At 35.6% G+C, this 20,189-nt stretch overlaps 1 protein-coding gene across 7 annotated transcripts; it reads right to left on the reverse strand.

The window, feature by feature from the left end:
* Positions 1-1,231: 1,231 nt before the first annotated feature.
* On the reverse strand, positions 1,232-19,236 carry LOC104907836 (kinesin-like protein KIN-14J). Of its 7 annotated transcripts, XR_008969272.1 has the most exons (24): positions 18,938-19,236; positions 16,447-16,607; positions 16,197-16,339; positions 15,943-16,038; positions 15,259-15,502; positions 12,240-12,295; positions 12,070-12,153; positions 11,876-11,953; positions 11,702-11,794; positions 11,583-11,612; positions 10,241-10,294; positions 8,193-8,534; positions 8,013-8,094; positions 7,843-7,938; positions 7,576-7,755; positions 7,308-7,414; positions 7,023-7,202; positions 6,359-6,522; positions 5,467-5,720; positions 5,191-5,354; positions 3,888-4,369; positions 2,306-2,412; positions 2,087-2,184; positions 1,559-1,598 (listed from the first exon to the last, which is right to left on the reverse strand). XR_008969272.1 is itself a non-coding variant. In XM_057394845.1 (23 exons), exons 2-23 carry the CDS (start codon positions 16,556-16,558, stop codon positions 1,525-1,527), a joined length of 3,213 nt encoding a protein of 1,070 aa, XP_057250828.1. In that variant the 5' UTR covers positions 16,559-16,607; positions 18,938-19,233; the 3' UTR covers positions 1,232-1,524. The 7 variants fall into 7 exon arrangements, 5 of the variants coding, with proteins under 5 accessions (XP_057250828.1, XP_057250831.1, XP_057250830.1 ...); XM_057394845.1 differs by lacking the exon at positions 2,306-2,412 and having other exon boundaries at positions 1,232-1,598; positions 18,938-19,233; XM_057394848.1 differs by lacking the exons at positions 2,306-2,412; positions 18,938-19,236 and adding an exon at positions 18,717-18,893 and having other exon boundaries at positions 1,232-1,598.
* Between the last annotated feature and the right edge of the window lie 953 nt (positions 19,237-20,189).

The raw sequence follows: 20,189 nt of genomic DNA on the forward strand, positions 1-20,189 counted from the left end.
TACCCTTATTAAACTATTGGAAACGAATTACGTTTTCTTCCTCAATCATGAACCTCTTAATTGTTTCCATTCCATACAATACCAAACAACTAATAAAGGTAACTATTATAACTACATTTTCCCCTTCTTTTCCAAATCCTTTACATTCCGTTTAAGGTGATCGTACCAAACTCTCTCTTAGTTTACAATCTCACCACCAATCACGATTTACACGTCAGGAACGCATAGTAATGTGAAACCGCACTTAAATTGTATGGTTTTATTCTTTTAAATATGTTAGTTGCATATTTTATATAAATATTAATAAGGAAAACTTCTTTCCATTCCATACAATATCAAACAACTAATAAAGGTAACATGTATAATTACCTTTTTCCCTTCCATTCCCAATCTTTTACATCCCGTTTAAAGTGATCGTACCAAACTCTATCTTAGTTTACAATTTCACCATCAATCAAGATTTACACGTCAGAAATGCATAATCATGCGAAAAAATGCACTTAAATTGTATGGTTTTATTCTTTTAAATATGTTATTTGCATATTTTATACAAATATTAATAAGGAAATTCTCATTAAAGGAAATTTTGAAATTTCTTTTATGCAAAAAAACCTTTTAAAAAAAACTGTTAGCATTTAATAACATTAACAAAAAAAACTGTTGTTCTTGAAGCTATTATCAGTCATAAATCATTGTTTTTGTCCCCATCTTTCAAATTTTTCAAAATTAATTACATATATTCTATGAATAGGTTAACAACATTTAAGGATGAGGAGCTAGCTCATGTGGTAGAGCACTCCCCTCTTAGGTCAGGGGTTCGATCCTTACCCCCAGCATTATGTTAGGATATTTCCTTAACATGCGCTGGTAGTTCCTACAAGGCTAGTAGCCTTGGTAGGGGTTAGCCCTTGGGCTGACTTAATTTCCTAATCAAAAAAAAAAAAAAAAAGGTTAACAGCATTATATTACATATATTCTATGAATAGGTTAACAACATTAATATAATTTCTTAACTCAAGTTGAATTTTAAAGTAAATTAAATTAGAAAATTTAAGCTCGAAAAAGCTTGAGACTTGGCTCGAGTTCGAGTAAAAGTGTTACACGCCGAGCCAAGCAATCCCATGCTCGGTCTCGATTCAGCTCGCTAAACACTTCTGTTACAAACAATAGAAATCGACAAGATAATCGACTTACGACAAACAAGATTCGACAAGAGAGAACTTGGTCTATCTGAATCTCAAACTGGAAGCATTTTCATACCCATTTGCTGTACATGATTCACGTATATCACCAGGTGTTTTGCGTCAAGGCCATAAAGTAAGTTCAGCTGCTTCTTAAAATTGTTATATAAAACTCAGCAATTAAAGCCTACACTAAATATGTCAAATCTGCCAAATCAAGCGCGCTGTCACCTATGCTAACAATGTGGTGAGGGAGGAGAGAGAACAGACAGAGAGAAAGATATGACATAGCTATGTTATGCTACAGTCTACACCCTAGAACAGTTGCAAAATCATTGCAGCTTTATGCCCACCTTTTAGACGGCCTGACTTTGGGATTTGCTGATGAAGAGTTACTTGAAGCTTGTTTCTTAGAGCCTGTATAATGCCAGAAAGACAAAAATTATTCAGTAATGAGGTGCAACAAGATTGTCATAAAAGAAATGACCTATACCATCACACAACATGGAATCAAAATTGTCAAATTTCGGACTGGAAATTACCGACTCCCCCTCTCTTCTCTCTTAATTAGTGACTAGTATAGCCATATACGGCTTGTAATCTAGGGTTGTGTTCTTGGGTCAAAATAAATTAAATGATCAAGTGAAGTGCTCTAATGAAAAAGTAGTCTGAAAAGCAAGCTGAAGAAAAAAGGCAAAAACCAAGCTACAGGAAAACACAATTTCACAGCAAAAGAAAATCTCGAAGGTAAGAGAAAAGCACAAGCAAGACAAGGTATTCTATACCATCGCTAAAAAGGTGTTTGTATTGTGCACTAAAACTTCAGAGATTGAGAAATGAAATCACACCTAGATAATAAATTAATTTTAGAAGATACCATTTTGAATCAGTACAACTGAACATACTTGATACAACTTTAGAGGATGTCTTGCCAAGTGATGACCGAGAAGATCCCGTCTGTTGTTTTTGTGGAGGTTTTGGAAGTTTGTTTGGTATAGTTGACCTGCATTCAAACAAAAGGTCAAAAACCTTGTGCAAACTCGGATTTAATTGCACTATAAAATAAAATCATTATTAGGTTCAAATCTCCATCAAACAAAGAATCAAAACAGCTACTTATTCACCAAAAATAATAACTCTATGACAGCGGCACAGCACAACTGTCGGTAAAGTTCAACCAAATAACATATTTTGAGCCTCGAGGCTTCAGCAAACACAAAATTTCAGCTGACTGCAGGGTAAAAAAAAAAATTTTTGAGTCACACATGCTGCACTGAAAATTGAAACAATAAGACAATAGAACAGCCACAATTTGAATATAAAGATTTCATCAAGTAAATTTTATCAAATGATGAATGAAAATTTAACCAATCAATCAATTAGCACTAATATATAAATAAGATTATGCAGCCAAACTGCAGCATGTATAAATGGAAAAAAAAAAGGGTAACAAATAAAGATGGGGCCAAAAACAATAATTTACGACTGATAACAGCTTCAAGAACAACCATGACAAAGATAATACTCCCATCCCCTCATCACAATAGTGTTTGGGCCAAAATATAGAAGAGGCATCACACAAAATATAGAAGGAGCATCACATGTTACAGATGAACCAAATTAATAATGGACAGTGGGCATATGGTTTTCTTTGTAGAATCCAGTGGATCTCACACAAAAAGAAGCCAACAGCGAATTTAGGGTAATAAGCACTTATGCAGTCAGGTATAAATATATTTGATGCATCAAGATTGAACCAATTACAGTCTGCTCAGTTCTCACTTTTGAGTGCTGGGAGCTCTCCCAAGGTAAAGCTAACATCTAAACAATTCTCAGTCCTTTATCCGTTTATTACCTCACTACCGTTGCTTTTTCTTTACTAGTAAGTAGATTATTACTCCTTTTCCCTAATTTCCCCTTGTCCCAGCTTCTCTAACCTACACCGAACATTCCTCTCTTTCAACTCTTGTTTCGCATGCGAAGCATAAGTAACATTAAGGGGTATAGGTTGATCCTTCACAAATCCTTAGTTGGAGAGAGGAGAGCATAAATTAGGAATTGCGCCCATAAGCGTATTTTCGAAAATAGTATAGGCGTTATTAATTAGTTGAAACTTGCAACACTTCGACTTTTGCACTATTAATATATAAACCTTGACTTGAAATATCTGGCTAATCTATAAAACAAATTTTAGTATGCAGCTAATGCAAGTTTGTTGTATCTCAATTTTATACTTCGAAGAAACAATGCTATGTAATTCTTTTTTCTAAATGAATAAGAAAAGATATTAATGATCAGTTCTGGATTGGCAAATGTGGAAGCCAAAGTGTTGCAACTAATGAGAAATGAAGTAGTATTACAGTGCAAATTAAAGAAGAGTAGAAAGCATTTGGGACTGAGGAGACTAACCAATCAGAAGGCAAATAACCAAACACGAAATGTCAAAACATACCTGTAAAACGTTAGTTACATGAATATGAAGACAGCCAAGTAACCATTTGGCGACTCTTACTCATTACTATCAGTTTCATGAGTGATTATTCTTTATCACTATAATATGTGCACTAAGCCACTAACAGTTTGAAACCAACTTCCCAGCTAAATGCATTTCAAGGAGCACAGAAACACCAAATTGGTCATGCTCAGAAATCATGAATCAAGTAAATTATTTAAGCAACATACAAATCAAAACATCAAAAGGCTTACTTCTCCAGGTTTTGCACTGGCTTTTCCACTTCAGGGAAAAGTGTGTATTCCACAACACTGCAAATTGAACCATCAGTTTCGGTTCCCATTGAAAGCCCGCTATCAGATATATCACTTAACCTCTCTTCAGAATCCACGTCGCCGAATCCCAAGAGATCTATATCATCATTAAAATTATGAACTGCATCAGATGCAGAAAGGTCGGGATGCCTCAGAATCTCATGCTGGTGCTTCAGTTCTTCAACCGAATGCTGTGAACCCGCTTCAGAATGTCTATCACTTTGTTCTGAACAATAATCTTGATCAGAAGTAGGTCTGCTGCGTAACGGTCGAGTTGCCTTCGAGGAACGTCTCCCAGGAGAAGGAACCCCAAGCTTCAGAGAGTTCACACCACGCTTCTCACTGTTGGCATTAGCCTTGCCAAGACGAAATCGCTCAATGTCCTCGTCTTTCTTTGCAATTGTAGCTTTCAGAGCTGCAACCTACAAACCAGCGAAGGCTTAGAGTACAGTTTAAACTCGTCTATCACACAAGCTTTAGTTACTTCACAGTTGTCAGATCATGAAGTTGCATTTTTCATGTAACCTAACAGATGACGTGGAGCGCGAAAACCTTCACTTGAAAGGCCTACATTCTAAGAGCAAATTCACCATTGGTGCTTACTGATGATAGTCGACAGAACATATACTGACTAGCCACTTAAGCAAAACAAATGCTAATATTAGACTCAAAAGAAAATACTTCCTCCGATATTGACAATTTTGGCAATATCTTCTCTTTCTCTCTCCTAGCACATGGGGTCCTTGTTTTTATCTCTCCTCTCCTAAATTCATGTGATGTATCTCAATGTTGTAAGTGAAAAAGAACAGAGAAAGTGTAACTTAATGGAAAATTATTCCGATCCCTCGATGACTATAATGCTGAGAAATCTGTGGCATTTGCATACTGCCGAGCTATCAGCTCAGCAACCATAATTTGAGTCACAAATGGAAGACAGAAAAAGTGGTCAATATTTCTCGTCCATGATACCATTTGCATCCCCCTTTCCATTCACAGTATAATGTTCTATAGAGAAACAGTCGTTATGATGATTTAACTATGAATTTCAGAAGTCCAATATTTCTTTGCCAATCACAAATTTCTCCAGCACAGCTCCACTCAGTGAGTTTAAATAGTTGTGCGAAGTGTACCTTTTCCTTCCATACACGACACGAACCAGGCATGAAGCAAAACTAGACTCAAAATTTCAGAGAATTTAAGAATTACTAGAAGGAACTCAAGAAGAAACACCATATAGACAGACCTGCTCCATGAGTTCTCTAACATCTTTTCCCTCTTTGCTACTACGTGCTGCCCCCAACTCTACCCCCGAGACCCTCTCAGCAAATTTAAGAGTGCTGGCAGTTTCAGAGTAAGATTCCACATCAGGGTTAAGCTGCACAAACATTAATGTCTTTGCTTGCCCACCTGGATCACAAGTATTACATGATTTGACATCATGATGATTCATCGAAAAGTAATATCATAGGATGACCAAATGTTGAGATAAATAACACAGGATTAAAAATTAGCCGAATACCTAATGAACTCTGGAGAACCTGAGTAAGTTTACTGTTTCTATAAGGCACATGTGGGTTCTTCTGAGCTAGTGCAAAGATTACATCTCCGAGAGCTGACAGTGATCTGTTAATATGTTGGGCCTCCCTCAGTCTATCTCCAGTTGCTTCAGAGCGGTCAACTCTTTCACTTCCCGCAAGGTCCACTAAGTGGAGACAACCACGTAAAACAGAATTGCTCTTCAATTCCGTGCCACGAACATGGACAGTAAGAATGCTGCAACATTTCATTAAATTTTTTTTAAAAGATGAGTGTTTTACCAAAAAGTATCAGATACACGTATAAAGAAAGAATAGGTGGATAACAAGTCCTCTATGCATTAACTGGAAACAGAGAGGGCCCATCACAATGTACTTGAAATAAAGGCTAAAGCTACGAAGGCTCACGAAGCATGTGACGAAACAGCTGCCAACAAATAACAGCTCTGCCCATTATTAAATCCAATGGGAAGTATTTACTAAATTTTTATAAGTTCACCATTAGTCTCCAACCATAACAGCCACAATACACCATAATATTTTCTGGCCCTCATTCCTCCAAAAAAAGCAAGTATCATATTGGCAATAATGCAAAATTGCAAATACACCACATGACAAACACAGCCACATAATCAGAGCTTACTCTATAAAAATATTGCAAGCTCATTGTAGATAAATAGTGCCTCCCAGCCTCTTCACTCATGCCACACAGACAACTAAAACTAAAAGGGCTTTAATTGGTTTACGAAAAATTATTTCACAATGTAGTAACATTAACAAGTATTAGTTTAAGCAATAACCTTTTGCTGTGTTATATACAAGCACACCAGAAAAATGGTATCACAAGTACAAGAAGGAAGAAGTAAAGAACAATACCTATGAGATCTACTACTCCTTTCATTTAACGCTGTGGCACCTACAGCTCTGTTCATGAAGCCAACATTCATCAACTCAAGCACGTCATTAGTTGACCTAACGGGGTGCATGCTCGCATCTGGAACAGCCAAGCCATTAGGTTGAGTGGTGCTCCAAATCCCAAGTGTGTTGCAAGTTAAAGGAAACGATACCAATTGTTGGAAAGCAATGAGTAATTTCTCTTGGTAAAAGCAAAAGTTTATTGAAGAAAAGCATAAAACATGCAACAAATTGAGGAATTGAATACTTTTATGTCACCAAAAGAATTTTCCAATAGGGTCGAGAGGTGACCTTACATGGTTAGGAGTTACCACAAAAATTTAATATTATGTTACTGGGATGAGTATCAACAACAATTTGGTCAAAAGTTCACGTATTTAATGCCAGGACAAGTCACAGATATATTATTATTGTAGAAGAGAAGTTATATTCCTATGTGATGGTTTAATTGGGCGAAAAAATCAGTTTGGAGGACAATAGTGGAAACTGAAGAAACTATCATCAATTTCTCATCTAATAGTTCTTAATGTAAGCTTTCCGCAGATTATTGTCAGATGCAAACAGAAGATTACATCAGAAATTTGAAAAAAATAAAAATAAAGCATTCAAAAGAGCAGAAAGGATATCTTTTCTGTGAGCCATCACATGTAAGCAAATCTCGGACTTGCTCATTATATATTTCAACCATCTGCACACCGATCTCATACATAATGGAGCTTCTCCTGTTCTGCGAAATCTGGAAAAGATCATGCAAAGCTCGATAATTCACACCCCAGTCCTCCTTTGATGCCATATCAGGTCCAGTCTAGATGGAATGGATAGAATAGAAGGGGTTTAGTGAGGAGCAACTTCTAAATAAATCAAAAGTGAATAGTTAAGCACTACATCAAAGCAGATTATTTAAACATACCATAGTATATGTCTTGCCTGAACCAGTCTGGCCATAGGCAAAAATGCATACATCATACCCATCGAGAACAGATCGAATTAATGGTTGAGTGTCTATAAATACCTCCTCTGCCAAGAAATACATTGAACTTAAGTCAAATAGAGATATTAGTGTATGACAGGAGAAGCTTCCAGCAACACAGATCCAGCCATATAATAACTAAAATCAGGACACAAAAGCCAATTAAATTCATGAAAAATATCAAAAATGGATCATATATGTCAAAGACCTTGACTAGCTGTTGGAGCAAAGACCTTGTTGAATTTGAACAGTCGGCGGCTGTCTTTTCCTGGTTTGAGAGGATTAAAGACAACAAGCTCCCCATTCTCACCAATGTACTCAATGGTTGTCTGCTTCTCATTTTGGCCAGGAAGAAATGGCCTTATACGGCAATACACTCTAATATTTCCTATCAGAAGCAACAAATGCATCGAATCAGTTAAGCGACCACACAACGAAGCTTAAAAATTAATGCTAATCAAGTGTACTACTGTACCTTTCAAATCCTGAACCTTATTGTATAATTTTCGGTTTTCTGCAAGAACCATGTGGTAATTTTCTGCAGCATCAACAAGTTCCTTGAGCTTTGTGCCTGCAAAAGGTATAATTTCAGTAAAAACATCAAGAGGGAGAATGTAAACTCGGATCAATCAGGACCATCTCTACCTAGAAATTGAAATTCAAGAGGGTAGCAGTTCTGCGTCTTCAGAAGCTCTCTCTTTACAGAATCTAAATCCATCCTTAGTACCTGCACGAAACCATAATTTATTGTATAATGATGAAGATGACACTCAAAACACATAGGTATAATTGGTCAACAAAATTAGAAATCCAAATATATCAAACCTTCATAACATCAAATTGGGAATGCAAAAAGCAAGAGTAGCGGAGCTCTCTGTTTTTCAATTTCTGAATCTCATGTTCAAAGGTTTCCTCCAATTCATTCACTTTTTTATTTGAAACTTGTAGAAGAGATTCAAGATCCATTATCTTCTCTTGCAACTTTGCTCTAGTTTCCTTCACTTCAATTTCCAATTGTGAGCAATCCTTTTCATATGACATTTTAACCAACTCTAACTCGTGCTTGAGTGCCCCAATCTCGATTTCACGTTCATCTCTTTCTTTCATCAATCTAACCACATCTTCTTCACCATGTTTACTCTTCTCTTCTAATTTAATCTTCTCCGTCTGTCATAAGAAAGCAAGTTGATTGCCTTAGATTTCATTAGAATGAGCTCGCATATCATTGATGTGAAATCAAGCATGATTCCAAACTCTTCTGAAGAGTCCTAGTTTTGTTAGGACTTCTTAATTTAAGCGCTATAGGAGTCTTGTTGTTTTACAATTATGATTGGCGTGAGGTTGTTGCTTGCTACCCAAATAAACTTATGATTAGGATTAGTTAGGCGTGTGTTTATGCTTAGGCGTGTTTTTATCCCTTCACACGGGTTTGGATGTTAAGCTCTTCACGCGGTCATTCAAGTCCTTGTTTAATAAGTTTTGTAATTGCTATTTAAAGCATTGTTTTCATTATAAAATTCATTTTTTAGAGTTTAAGGAAACAGTTGGTCTTATGAGAGACCGTCTACTTTTAATCTAAAATCAAGCAACGACTCAAACCCAATATTAGGAAGAGATTGGACCACCAATCTGAATATAGTGACTAGTTTAATCTATTTAGTGAACACTTTAATCTAATTAGTGACCAACTTGATTCATTCGGTAATCACATTCTTTAATCCGTTTAGTGATAAGTTTAGTCCGTTTAGTGACTTGTTTAATCTATTCGGTAAGATTGCCGTGTTATTTTCTAAAATTGTCAGTTGTAGTTCGAAATTCAAAGGAAAACAAAGGAAGGAGAAGAGAATGGAAGACTAAGTTGGTGTGAGATGTGTAGGGATTGGGTTGGGTAAAGCGAGATGGAATGGGCGTGATAGGAGAATATATGGTTTGGATTTGTCTAACTTTATGTTAAAATTAGACCGCATATTCTAATCATTTGTGTTAAGAAAATTGTTTCTATGCGTGTGAATTTTTTATTCCAAAACAATAAAGAACGTGATTTTGGTGCCATCTTGAAGGTGAGACTTGCAAAGTGAACCTCTTAAACTAAGAGCTCGTTTGGTTACCGTTGGAACTTAATTCCCATTGGAAGTCTTATTTCATGGGAAGTAAAATCCCGTGTCTATTTCCTAGGAAATGGCTTTTGGTGTTTGGTTGAGCATAGGAATTTGTAATTGACCCAGGAATTTCTAATCACCAAGGGGGGTTGGTGATTAATTTCATACACTTTATAGGAATTTCCATTTCCTTAGAAATTCCATTTCCCATGAATTCCCTATTTCCTGTATACCAAACAACTATCCTATTTTGAACTTCCTAGAAAATCCTAATTCAAATGAAATTTGAGGTGAACCAAACGACCTCTAAGATTTTGAGAGTCATTATTCAATAGTTTGTTCATAGTTTTGGGATTTAAGCAATGAAACTTTAACAAACACGAAATCTTGGGACATTTACCAATCTGATGCGGATTTGTCCCAATATTTCATGTTTATTAATGTCTCAATGCTTAAGTGCCAAAACTATGAAAAAAATAATTGACTAATGACTCGAAAAAATCAGTTTAGGAGGTTCACCTTCAAAGTCTCACCTTCAAGATGACAGAAAAATCACGAGGTGTGGAATAAACAATTCACATGCATAAAACTATTTCTTTAAAATCTAAAATCTGAATTATTAAGAAAAACGCTGTTTTAGCAATTATAAACCTAAACCTAATTAAACAAGGACTTGAATAGGCGTGTGAACAGATAAATATCCAAACCGTGTGAAGGGATAATTACACGCCTAAAGATATAAACAAGCCTAACTGATCTTAATCATAAGCTTACTTGGGCGGCAAGCGGCAACCTCGCGAATTGTAAAGCAATAAGATTCCTGAAGTGCTTAAAACAAGAAAAACCCATCCCAGGCAGGATAGTAAAAACTCGTAAGAAAAAGACACCTAATAACAACAAAATTTTAATGCAAATAGAATTATAACAGAACAAGTAAACTAGAAGAGTCCTATCAGAATTAGGACTCCTCAAAAGAGTTGGAAGTTTGGAACCATGCTTTATTTCGCATCAATTATTAACGAGGAAAGAAAAGCATTTGGAATGAATACATCCTAGCCACCATATAATATAAAAATATAACACTAGGAAGCTCTCGAACAAAAAAAAATCAGAATATGGTCTTCTCATAATTCAGGGAGCAGAATAGCAGATATGGTGTTAAACAACAGATATCAAACAATGGAAAAGACTGGGTCTCAGCTATTGCCCAAAGAAAATTGAAATCAACATATTTGATCACAAGTGAATCTGATAGCAATCCGGTAGCCATTCTCAAACATCAGAATTGGAGCACGATCTCAAGAAAATAAAGCTAGAGAATAGAGACAAACAATATAAAGCATAAGGTAGAATGAATGTGCCCAATGCCCAATATATATACTACGGCTACAATTGGTTGTCGGAGTACTTTCTTTTGCTGGGTGGACAGAAAATTGCAACAGTATCATGAAAGTACATGGAAATGTGCATTTCCGAATTTAAACTTCATAGGATGCTCTGTTAGCTTGCATACCTTTCCTTATTACGAAGGACTTTTTGCTCTAACGAGTAAGGCAGTTGATACTTTAAAACTGGAATAAGTAAGTAAGTGACTTCGCTCACTGAAGACCAATCAGCCATACAACTTGAATTCGAATAATTCGAAAAGGAACTTTGCAGTTCACTCAGAAAAGAATGATCGTTGTCAATCTCAAAAAATTTATTTTCAATATCAAAATATATGGAATAACCATCTCGATCAAATTGATAATAAAAGTGTTTTTTATAGTACAATTTATCAAGAAATCGGGGGATCCCATCAAAAAAAAAAAAAAAGGGCTTGATTTGTAAACTTTGACAAAATGGCGAAGGGATAGCTTTCACAAGGCATGGAAAAGGGAGTTAAATTTACCCACTAGGATAGATCATAGTGAGTGACATATAAAGTCAGTTTATCTTCACATCATTGACAAATATTATTTGTAACTTAACATAAAGCAATTACATGCACAAGTGGAAATATAAAGTCAAAGTTTCATATCTACCAAATCAATATTGACAAACAAAGTATATCAAAATACGGTAGCATGTAGGAAGCATTGAGAAGTAAGAACTAATAGAAACAATAAGAGCGCACCTTTATTTGCCGAAGATGGTTTACAGCAACCTAACAAAGAAGCGATAGAGAAAAACAGAATCACTCAATTTCTATAACTAGAAGACAATTATGAGATTTTAAGAATAAGCAGAGACTACCTCGCTTTCTCCAGCTGCCCCAACAACAAGCGTCTCAAGGGCTCTCACTTTTGACTGATACTTGCCTTCACGAACCTTGCAGAGATTATTTTGCTGTAACCATGGAAAATATAAAAACCAAGGGCTTATAGTCAATAGTTTAAACACAGTGAACGCATGTTTCAAGTAGATTACATTTTTTATTTTATCTGCTTGATTTGACACCCGACGCTCAATCTCTCGTACAAGTTTCTTCAAAAGGCAAGCCACACGCTGAACATAATAGATGCAGGATTAGCGGTCAAATTGAAGCTATATCAAGATCAAACATGGAACAAGAATCTAATACAAAAATTCTTCGCAAGATGCAGTTTCAAAAAAATCCATACATGAGGTACATCCCCGCTCCTCCTTTCTAGACTTTCATCCAATACCCTGTCCACCATGCTAAACAGCAACTGCATAGGAGCTTTCTGCACTTATAAAGAGCCATCTAGAATGAGAGCAGAGTCAGATTTGCAAGGGTGACAAAAGCTAGATAAACCATACAGAAACTCACATCTAAGCTGTTCCACTTCACCAATTCTGAGATCTTGACATCAGGACCAAGGTTGCCTGGAATACAATCTATCATTATCATGGTAATAAAAGTAGCGTATGTAGGCTAGCAAGATCTCAAATAAACAAATTTTGACAAACAGCACAAAAAGATCTAATAAGTAATAGCTGGTCTATTGACTAAATGTGGAAAAAAGTCAACCTGATGCCACAATAGCCAAGCATAAATGGCTCCCTCAACCAAATAAGTCGATAGAATTTAATTGTTCATTAAACTAATAAAGTGATATGACAAATCTGTCATTACCCAGTTGTTTTGCATGATGCTTAACTTCCTCTATTCTTTATTTCCTCAAATTACATGTGGATTACATTATCGAATAAAAGAATCACAATCCTAAAACTAAAACCAGTCTTAAGGTCGTATCTCCAAGTCGGATAATACTCCTCGGTGCTCTAATTATCTTAGGGCCCGTTCGGTATCACTGTGAGTTTCTAGATTTTGGTTTTAAGATTTTAAAAACTAAAATTAATCACACTTGTACTAATCCGGTAGATTATGGAAACTAACAACAAAATACTCGAAACTACTTTCTCTGGTTTCCACAGTTCCTTTTTCATTTTCAAAAAAATTGAAAACAAAAAACAATAACAAAGAGGCATTTAATTCCTCTTCTTGTTGGTCACAAAATAACTTTAGCTTAATGCTATTTATACATAGACATTTATACCCCTTAATAATCTAGTAATAACTCTAATAAGTAATAACTTGTAAATGACATTTGGTAATAAGAGTAGTTTTAGACACTTTTATATTGACTTGAGTTGTATAGATAAAACATGCTTTGCGAAGAATGCAGATTTTTGCAATCAGGAGTCCAGGACAATGACAATCAATAGGAGTTCTCTAGTATTACCTCCGTTCTTTTTGGGGGGGTTGCAATGTTTGTTTCTTCATAGTCTCCAATGCATAACTTTGATCATTAATTTCTTTGAATACATATAAATAAAATCATAAAAATCTGGTAAATGAAAAATACACAGTCGGACGAATTTAACAAGATCTCACATGATAATATATTTAATTAAATATTGATGAAAATATGGTCCAAATCTGACCCCCAAAGTCGCGAATGCATGTATGAAATTTAATCAAATCCTTCACATCTTTACTTGGTCCTCAAGCAAGGAAAGAAGCCAAAAAGAAGCTTACCTGGACAGCAAGTTAGGTCAAGCTACTTTTGGGGGTGCATTTCGGTGAACTTAGGTAGCAAGTTTGCTTAATTTCTGATTTTTATTAATTAGGAAAGTACCTTATTGTCAGAATAAAAAGCTTCACACTTAAAAAAGTTTTAGTGTGAATGCAAGTTGTTTCATGTTTTATTATAGGCATTAAAATCTTATTTGTTGGGCATGTGATTTTCTGATTTTCAAGGAAGTGTTTGGTGACTTAAAGTACGGTTTTACCTGGTTTTTTTTAGGAAAGCTTTCTTATTCTCTTTAGCAAGTTAGGTGAAGCTACTTTTGGGGGTGCATTTCGGTGAACTTAGGTAGCAAGTTTGCTTAATTTCTTATTTTTATAAATTAGGAAAATACCTTATTGTCATAATAAAAAGCTTCACACTTAAAAAAAAAATTAGTGTGAATGCAAGTTGTTTCATGTTTTATTATAGGCATTAAAATCTTATTTGTTGGGCATGTGATTTTCTGATTTTCAAGGAAGTGTTTGGTGACTTAAAGTACGGTTTTACCTGGTTTTTTTTAGAAAAGCTTTCTTATTCTCTTTAGCTTGTAATGCCTATAAAGGCTCCCTTACTTCATGAAAACTATATGTTGAGTTTATGAATTTTGGGACGTGAGTCTATTAAAATTCGGACGTATTTTCCATATTTTCGTAGTTTTTAGAGAGTGAATCTAAAATCAAGACCCTTAAATTAAATGAGTGAAGTTTAGTTTAAGTTGGGTTGTTTTGTTAGTGAGTGAACCTATACAAATCATCCTAAACACCCTCCTAATTCGAACCCTTGGTGAATGAAGCCTAGGTATTATAGTTAGAATCCTTATGGAATCGTGAGTGAAGCTTGTGAGGAACTAAGCTAGATCCCGTTCTCGGAATCATATCAATATTGCAACTGAAAAGAACGGAGGAGAAAATCAAATAGCATAAAAAGAGAGGTCCATATAGAGGTGACCGAATAAGTAAAGGCAACACTTTTGATTGCTAAAAACAGTGAGCTCAACATGGATCTTGGTATGCTTTAATTGAATGAACACAAGCATCACAGTGGATCTCACCTATACAACAAGCGAGTATGGAACTTTTGAAGGACAAAAGCAAATTCACAAAAGAAAAAGCATCACAATGAATCTCCACCTCTTCACCCACCAAAGATACTTACCGAAATAGAAACAATACTAATTAACCAATCCTCTTCCTGTTCACTATTAGGTTAACTGTAATTCATTACCATCCTCATGATCAGCACCTAGCACTTTTGAATCTTAATCCTATTGACGTGAGCTTCACCATCTTACCCAGTCAGCTTGTCTGTAAGCCTACTTTATCCCTTAAAAGTCCACATTGCAAGGGCTGGAAAAGAAAGATATAGCATAGATCATGCATCTTGATTTACATGATCACTAGTTTAGATCGGCCTCACACTACGAAGGGATAGGGAAAAATCAATGCATAAACACTGTCTAGCTATCCAAAGTTAGCTTCCTTCCCAACTTTCCTAGTTTACTATAAGAGATACGATAAAACACAATGCAGGATGGGAGACAAGGGGGGTGCCAGCTATTGACAAGGGTACAAAGCACAACATTGTGATAGGAAAAAGAAATGATAAGGGTAATTGAGGCTGGCAGAACATATGGAGGTAAGGACAAGTAATTATGTTCATCAAAAGAGATATAGTGTCCTCACAGAAGGATGCAAAAGCTGAAAATGTTACTACTACCAAAAAAACTTGTGACATTCACGTGATGAAATATTCGGTTTCCGTGAATAATAATCTAACCTGATAAAGTAGTACTGCGAAAGACAGTTTGAAATTTAGATTCCCACGAATTCCTCCGTTTTTCTGGTCCAAACTTTGCAGAATTGTGTGAATCCACTTGGGAACAATCAGTCCCATCCAAACCTTCCACCTCAGGCACATTCCATCTCCTTCTCACATGATTATGAGCAGTTTCCCTGTCAGTGTTACAGCTCAAATTACTTTTAATCCCCTGCAGGCACTTCAACACTTTGACCATCGATCCCTGCATATTATCCAGACGTCATCAAGGATAGCATAGCGTGTAAAAAGAACTTTTTACTCCTTAGGCTTTTCAATATAATACAAATTTAAATTGAAAAAGATTGGGCACCAGAAGACACATTTAAGATTTTCTAAAGTCATGAGTTTCTTAAGCTTATCTAAAGCTATCTGAAAGAGAAAAGGACTTGATCTGGGCGTTCCCCTAGACGCTACTACTGGATAATTTGCATAGATCAGAACCATTAGTACCAAATACTAATTAAAGCACTCTGAAATCTTTCAATGTCAAAGATATACTACATTTGTTTGATCAACAAGAACAAGTGCGTTCTGTGACAATACCATGCTTTCTAACAATTTCCATATTGGTTAACGATACCATTTCTTCAGTTTCACCACCCAAAGTTGTATACCATTATTCAAAGGTGAAACAAAACATACCTGTTCTAAATCTGAAACATCGAATCGAGACAAGGACATTTTGTCCAACGTTGACAAAAAAAATTCAATTGCTTGCTGGGGCTCTGAACTACCATCCTGAAGCCAGAAAAGAGTTTCCAGAAAATATAAGACAGAGAAAATGTTACAAAAAAAAAAAAAAAAAAATAAATGAAATATAAAAAAAAAAAAAAAAAAATTGTTTACCCTCACTCCCCAGAAACAAAACAAAGAAAAAAGAACATTGCCTATCCTACCATATTAACTGCTCCAGGGCTCAGTGCATTTAACAAATTACATAATGCAGTTCCATCTTGCAAACAAACACGTAAGTCCTCAAGTGAAGAGTCTGCCGGCACATCCATATCAGGAAGTTGCTCATTCAACCAATCAATCATATCTGCAAGGAGAATTAGAGTATACATGCAGAGAAAAACAGTAAAATACTATCTTATGCACAAAAGAAAAAGGAGCAGACACCAAAAATAATGGGTATGTTATTCATACCCTTGACCAAAGTTTGGAAACTTTCAGTTTGTCCATCATCTCCATTATATGCTTCTTCATCAACGTTAATTACTCCATTTTCTCCCAAGTGCACTTGCGCTTGCATGTCCATTATCCTAGCTTAACGAATTTTTCCGAGGCACAAAAATATAAGACAGACCCTGATAATAGACCATACAGAAACAGCTGTCAATCATTTACAAAAAAAAGGTTGCATTCTAATACTCTTCAAGATGTAAAAGGAGATGAATGACATAAGTAGACTAGGGACTGAAGAAAGAGCCCTGCTTTAGTTTAGGAACCAATAGCACAGGAGTATAAGATTACACAAAATGATGAGTTCACATTTCACACCATTTAGTAAAGAAGTCTAAAGGATACAGTCTACAGCTTCTCATCTTTCTTTCCACTTTAGAGGAGCGCCAATTGAACATATTTTTAAAGAAAAAATTGCGGAGGAGATACTGCAAAGTGTTAGATTACATACAGGATTGTACTGTCTCTAATAGCAGACACACAAACAAGCATTAAAGTAAGTAGTAGCCTGTAGCCTAGGTACATTTTAGAGGATTAAGATTAACAGATACTATCAAGATGAAGTCACTGATGATTCATATGGAATCACATACTAGCTTTAGCTTACTAATGAGTTTCCACTTTCTGAATCACTGACACTATACAGCCGAGTCGGACACTTAGACACCCGTATCCGAGTAGATACTAATCTGGTGTCTGAGTAACATAGTTCCAGTGCAATAGCTGCTGAACTTTACAAAAGTTCCTTAATATCAACACTTCTACCACATCACTCTTTTAAAGATGTCTCACTTTGCAAATAATCTCCAAGAAGATTCTTTATCACTCCTCCCTGGGCAAAGAAATGTCGCTGAACAAGCTTATTGCAACATCAAAATGGTTGTGAGAAGTGTCGTGCTCATTAACCTCAATACAAAATATATATGTTGGTTGAACAAGAAACGCCATGATATATGAAATGGCATTGACCGCTAAGAACCTTAAGCAATAAAGAGATGGGGCATTGATGAGCAGAAAATCAGCCTCTCAAAAGCTGAATATCTTTCTCACGCATGGGTTTACCAATACACACCAAACCACAACCTGACCACCATTCATCTTCTTCCTTTACAGTCTTAATTAATTTCTTTTTACAGCCAATTCACTACACGAGTACACGGAGCTCAAAACATCACTTTCAAAGACAAATGTAAAAAATTACAGGGCGCCCAGCTACAAACCAGATCTCAGATACATAAAGCTATCAAAAGCTTAGAAAGTGAGGACTAGCCTCTTGTCCTTATGATCAATGCAGGAAAGTGATATACTGATATGTGATATGGCCTACTTTCTCTTCATACTACTATAGTTGTGCCATGAACTCCATAGCTAATAGAAATAGAATGAAATTAACCAGACATTCCAAATATCTCAGATACACCTATAACATGCAAAATAACCACAAAGCACATACCGCACAAATGGCAAAGGTCTTGTGAGATCAAGATTTATGCAGTCAAAGCCCAGAGGTGTACCCTGAACCTTTCAACTATTGGCTGTGAAACATGTTTGTACTTCAGTAATTTTATCCGATAAACTTTTCACAGAACATATCATTTGTTTAGCAGTACATATGCTTTCTATCTCAGAGACGAAACTTCAATCATCTATGTAACACTCAATTTCATTGCTCCACTTTGTATTATGCATTCCTTTTGTCAACTCAACCCATCCCCCTTTTACCTTTCAATAACATCCCAAAAGAAATTATCTAGAATAAATCATCCAAATCTCTCGACTTTAACAGCATGGCTCAGTGAAACTAGCAACCCAACAACCACATTTCCATTGAGGATCTTAGTGTTGACTATATTATTACCTCAAAAATGCTATAGCATGGATGAACTCATAGCATCAATCAGATGCATCCTAAGCAAGAACCGAGCTACTGTGAGAAATTCAGTTAAGACTACCCATTGGATGCCAATTATGCGTATGGAACTTGATGCGTGTAGCTTGCGCTTTTGCTTTCACACATTCATATATATAATGCACATCTGTCAGCTCTGCTACAACTTGAGAGTTGAAATTGAGCTAAAACGAACAATCTGAATCTCTAGCTAAAGTCAAATCATAATATACGGTCGAAAGAACAACAATAACTATGCAATTCTTAATCTTTTGACATCAATACTCAAAGCAAAGCAAAAATACAAGTCTACAATCAATAGGGTAGCAAGAAATTAAAAAATTACCCTAAAAGAGGTATTAAGTTGAGTAAATTTCATGACAGCTACAGCTTCAATTATAATGAGCTTAAAAATTCAACCTTGACAGATCCATCGTCAATGAAATTCAAAAATTCCACCATAATTCCAAAAACATTTCAGAAATAGCCAAACTTTTGCAGAAATGGACAAAAGAAGACACAGAAACTGGAACGAAAACAATACGCAGGTTAATAGGATTAACATACCTGGTGAAAAAGATTGGAAAATGAAGAAAGAGAGAGAAAGATAAATGAAGGAAATGCTAGGGATTTCAGATCGAAATTTGACGCATTGTCCTTCAAATTCTTCACCCCTCTCTGTTTTGTGTTTTCTCTCTCCTCTCTTTATTCTTTTGGGTTTTGTAAATGAGTATGAGACCTTTTTTTGCCAATTTTGGGAAAATTGAAGCAAAATTCTCTCTCCTCTGCCCGTAAGCCGTCTGCCGTCTGCACTAAGGGAAGATGACTTGCGAGTTGGGGCTAATTTTGCATCAGTAGGCAGTAGCAGTCTTTCTCTATTCAAAAATTATATCCCCTATGTTTTTTAGATTTCTAAACAAGGAAATTTTGGTAATTCATGGAGCTTTTCTTTTTTTTTTTGGGCCCACTCCTCCATATTTGGAGTCACGTTCCCGCCTATTCATCCCCTTTTCTTGTCTTCTTTCCCCTTCTAAGTTCTAACACATTTTTTTTTAGGTTTTCTCATCGTACCATAAATTCATAATCCCACTCTCACATGTTAATCAATCCGAGTTAGCGTGTTAGACAATATAAAAGGGAGCGACTATATATTTATCTCAATTCTCAGCATATTCGATTTCATTTATCAAATTTTCTTGCATTATTTTTTCATACGACTGGCAAAAGTTGACCCAACTTGATAATTCGACCCGAAATATGGGAGTTAAGATTTTGGCTTGTTTATCTAAATGGGTTAATTTGCAGGTTAAGGTTGAAAGTTTCAACCCGAAAATAATCCACCTAGCATGTCTACTAAATGACTCGCATTTAATTGGGACCATGAGAAAATCACTAAACTTGAAAAGACCCTTTTTAAAAAATTTAAATTTCGAGCGAAGCCTATACCTTCAGAAATGCATAAGTTGTAAATATTATCTTCTTTGAGTCACTATTCTATGACTTCTCTCTCACACTCTTGCACTCTTACCTTTCTTTTCCTAAAATGTCAATCATCGTATCATAACTTTTTAAAATCTCCCCCCAAAAAAAAGTTGAAATTACCGTTATAACCTTTTTATCTTTGTTTTCCTAAACCACTATCCCAAAAGAATTCCTAGTTTTAATCTGGTTGGAACAAACTTTATTTAGCTCGTTGAGCATGACAAATTGACCATTATGTGTTTCTTTAAGAAAAAGGTTAAAAAAAAAAGAACAATATACAAAAGACTTTATACCGTTTAATGAAATTGTAATCTTGCATGAAAAATGAAAATATATA

The sequence above is a fragment of the Beta vulgaris genome, chromosome 5 (genome assembly GCF_026745355.1).
Source record: "Beta vulgaris subsp. vulgaris cultivar EL10 chromosome 5, EL10.2, whole genome shotgun sequence".
NCBI classification, from domain to species: Eukaryota; Viridiplantae; Streptophyta; class Magnoliopsida; order Caryophyllales; family Amaranthaceae; genus Beta; species Beta vulgaris.